The 3,307-nt window shown below is 58.4% G+C and overlaps 1 protein-coding gene across 1 annotated transcript in view; it reads right to left on the bottom strand.

Annotated features, from left to right (window-relative positions):
• FAM129C (family with sequence similarity 129, member C) overlaps positions 1-3,307 on the bottom strand; it is an 18,265-nt gene that overhangs the window by 9,521 nt on the left and 5,437 nt on the right. The window contains exons 4-6 of the mRNA XM_014545814.1: positions 2,647-2,761; positions 765-932; positions 11-206 (exon numbers count right to left, since the gene is read on the bottom strand). Of these exons, the coding sequence (XP_014401300.1) occupies positions 11-206; positions 765-932; positions 2,647-2,761 (479 nt within the window). The remainder of the gene's footprint in view (positions 1-10; positions 207-764; positions 933-2,646; positions 2,762-3,307) is intronic.

The following is a 3,307-nucleotide window of genomic DNA, read 5'->3' on the forward strand; positions in this document are numbered from 1 at the left end:
TGGTCAGGACCTGCAGGAGAGGGGGCCTGGGCTCCGGTGAAGGCCGAGGGGGCTTCTGGGGGTTGGGGTGAGGCCTTGCACGGCACTGACCTCCGCGTCCGAGCCCAGCGTCATGTCGTCGTGGCCAAAGTGGCCTCGGTGCTGCCGGTAGAGCCGTACGGCCTCCAGGAAGGCACGGGCGGCGGGGGCCTGGCTTCGCTGTAGGACTGGGGCAAGCGGGGAGGCTCCTGAGTGCCCGCCCACCCTCCTCCGCTCTCGCTCTGCCTGGCTCCCCTGCTCCCCAAGAGGACGGAAGCCCTCGTCCTTCCTGCCAGGTCCCGAACACCCAGGTCACACCCACCTCCAGACCTTGGCCCTCGCAGGGAACACGCTCCCCAAGACCTCGCCAGCCCAACAGGAGCCTTTACACAACGTGGGGAAGGCACCCCTGCGGCAGCCCCAGCCACGTTGCACCGCGTCTCCCTGCCTCTCCATTCGGGTTCATTCTTTCCGCCAACAGCCTGCCCACTTGTTTGTGTTGGTCCTGTTCCCTGTATCGCTGGTTGGCCCCTCCTCTTTTTTGGATCCCAGCTTGGACACCCCTCCTCTCAGAAGCCCTCCCTGATCCCCCAGGGGAAGCTCCCACCAGGAGTGTCCCCGTCACAGCCCTATCCTGTCTGTCTCTCCCCACAACCCATTTTACAGATAAGGAAACAGACTGGGAGTGGGTCCCACAGCCAGCAGGCGCAGAGCCCCATCCCTGCCTGACCTTCCCCGGGGCCCACCTGTGCCACGGAGCCGGATGCCACCCTGCAGGGCCAGCCTCCACGCGCTCTGCGCCTCCGCTGTGGCTGCGGAGAAACAGAGGTGCCTTCGGAAGGGGTGCTGCAGGAACAGGGGAAAGCTCACGGGCATTTCCAGGAGGGGGTCAGGCTCCTCCTGCGTGTGGTCTCCTGAAAGGAGGCAGAGGGGTCACAGCTGCATTCATGCCTTTGCTCTACAATCATTCGTTCTCCAGGAGAAAGTAACCATGAAATACTTAGAGGAGGTGCTCAATATGCATATAATCCGTGCTACCGCTGCAGTGTCCCTATTCCAGCTCAGTCTCCAGGGAGGATGTGCCCGGGCTTGAGCAATTCATCCCAGCACTGTCTCCCAGCCTCTGCGTCCTCCTCAACACGGTGGCCTGGGCAGCCACCAACAACCTATCCTAGTTGGCATGTGAGCTGAGCCCTGCTCATGCCATGCCCAGGTTCAAACTTGGCCAAACCATTTTCTGTGCGGAGGGCACCGTTTTTCATCTCTCCGATCCTGTAAAATGGGTTCGAAGGTGTTATCAATGACCTAGAGTGGTTGGGAGGACACAATGGGTGGATTTCATTCTGTTTAATCTATTTGAGGCCTCCTAAAATCCTCAGTGTTTTGTCCTGATCTCCAGAGTAGTAAACACAGACTGCAGGGAAATATATTCATTTTACTGGGCAAGAGGTTGGTCACTGGACCAGAAGCAAAGTAGCAAAGGGTGACACAAAGGGGTATGTGGGTGGATCCCAATGTTTGCAACGTCCTCAACATGCCTGCAGACTGTCCTTGTTGCTGCATTTGCATCATTGGCTGGCAAGATAGCTCCTCAGTGAAGTCAGTGATGCAGCTCTAGCTCTGAGCCTTTAGAGTAGTATATACAGACTGCAGGGAAATACATTCATTTTGCTGAGAGTGAGGTTGGTCACTGGACCAGAAGCAAAGTATCGAAGGGTGACACAAAGGGGTATGTGGGTGGATCCCAATGTTTGCAACGTCCTCAACATGCCTGCAGACTGTCCTTGTTGCTGCATTTGCATCATTGGCTGGCAAGATAGCTCCTCAGTGAAGTCAGTGATGCAGCTCTAGCTCTGAGCCTTACTGATGTACGACAGGCCTGGGCCTCGGCCTCAGTGCGTGCATCTGCGGAATGAGGTAGCTAGTGATGGGGCGGCCTGATATTCACGAGATAATGCAAGCCCTCCTCAGATGCATCCAGCCCAGCTGTGCTGCGCCTTTCCCTGTTCCTGCACAGTGTGCCCTGGGAGGGAGGGAGAGAGGAAGACAAGGAGGGAGAGATTGAGGAAGAGAGGAGGCCAGGGGAGGGAGAGGAGGAGAAGGGGCAATGGAAGGAGAAAAGGAGGGAGGGAAAGAGGGAGGAAGTTAGAGAAAGAGAGAGAGGGGAGGGTGGGGAGGAGGAGAAGAGATAATGGAAGAAGAGAGGAAGGAAGGGAGGACCTCCTGGAAACGCTAGACTGAACCATCACCCAGCACCTCCCCCACCCCCACACACACACCAGTGCCCATCTCCCCACAGACTTGCTGCTCCGGGGTTTGTTTTCACTGCTCTGCTACTTTGGTTCTGGTCCCGTGACCAGCCTCTCTCGCTGATGAGAACGGTGTTTCTCTTTCTAGAGTTGGGCTGCTTATCCAGAAACAACGCTGCCCCCCAGGGACACGTGGTCACGTCTAGAGACGCATTTGGTGGTCACACTTGGGGGGGAGGGGCGCTGCTACTGGCATCTAGTGGGTGGAGACAGGGATGCTGTTCAACACCCCGCCGTGCTCAGGGCAGCCCCACTGACGGGGCCAGTGCCAACAGCACTGAGGTAGAGACACCTGCTGTTGGGGTCCCCGGAGCCTTACCTGAGGAGTCTGGGCAGAGAGTGTCCAACAGGTGGAGATATTCCCGCTGGGAAGTCAGGACTGTGTACCCTGTCAGGGCCGCGGAGCCCAGAGGACGGCCCCCATTTTCATATTCCTACGAAAAGTGTCCAAAGAACCGCGTTGGGACGGGTCTAAACTGTGGCTTCCACATCTCAGTGTAGGACCCGGGGAAGGTCTGGGGTTAGCTGGGGAAATCCCCACCTCCCTCCCTGCCTCCACCTCCCCCCTCCTCCACAGAAGCTCTGCAGCCGCCACTGTGCGCTGGGCTGGGTGGGGTTGTCTCACTGAGTCAGACAGTCCCGTGCTTCGTGGGCCAGCATCACCCATCTCATAAGGTGGAAACTGCCTCCCTGGGCATCAAGGGACCTGAGTGAATTCCCCAGCCGGGAAGCAGGGCGTGGGCCTGACGCACGCAGGCCTAACATGGCTTCAACCTCGGCTCTGCTGACCACCATGAGTAAGCCCCTACCCCTGTCCCTGGCCTCAGTCCATCCACCTGGCACAACAGGAGATGGTCGCCCAGCCCAGGCCAGGGACACAGGGGCCCTCGATTCAGGCTAGATCAGTGGTCGGCAAAATGTGGCTCGAGAGCCACATGCGGCACTTTGGCCCCTTGAGTGTGGCTCTTCCACAAAATACC

Source organism: Myotis brandtii, unplaced genomic scaffold (genome assembly GCF_000412655.1).
Source record: "Myotis brandtii unplaced genomic scaffold, ASM41265v1 scaffold421, whole genome shotgun sequence".
Classification (NCBI taxonomy): domain Eukaryota; kingdom Metazoa; phylum Chordata; class Mammalia; order Chiroptera; family Vespertilionidae; genus Myotis; species Myotis brandtii.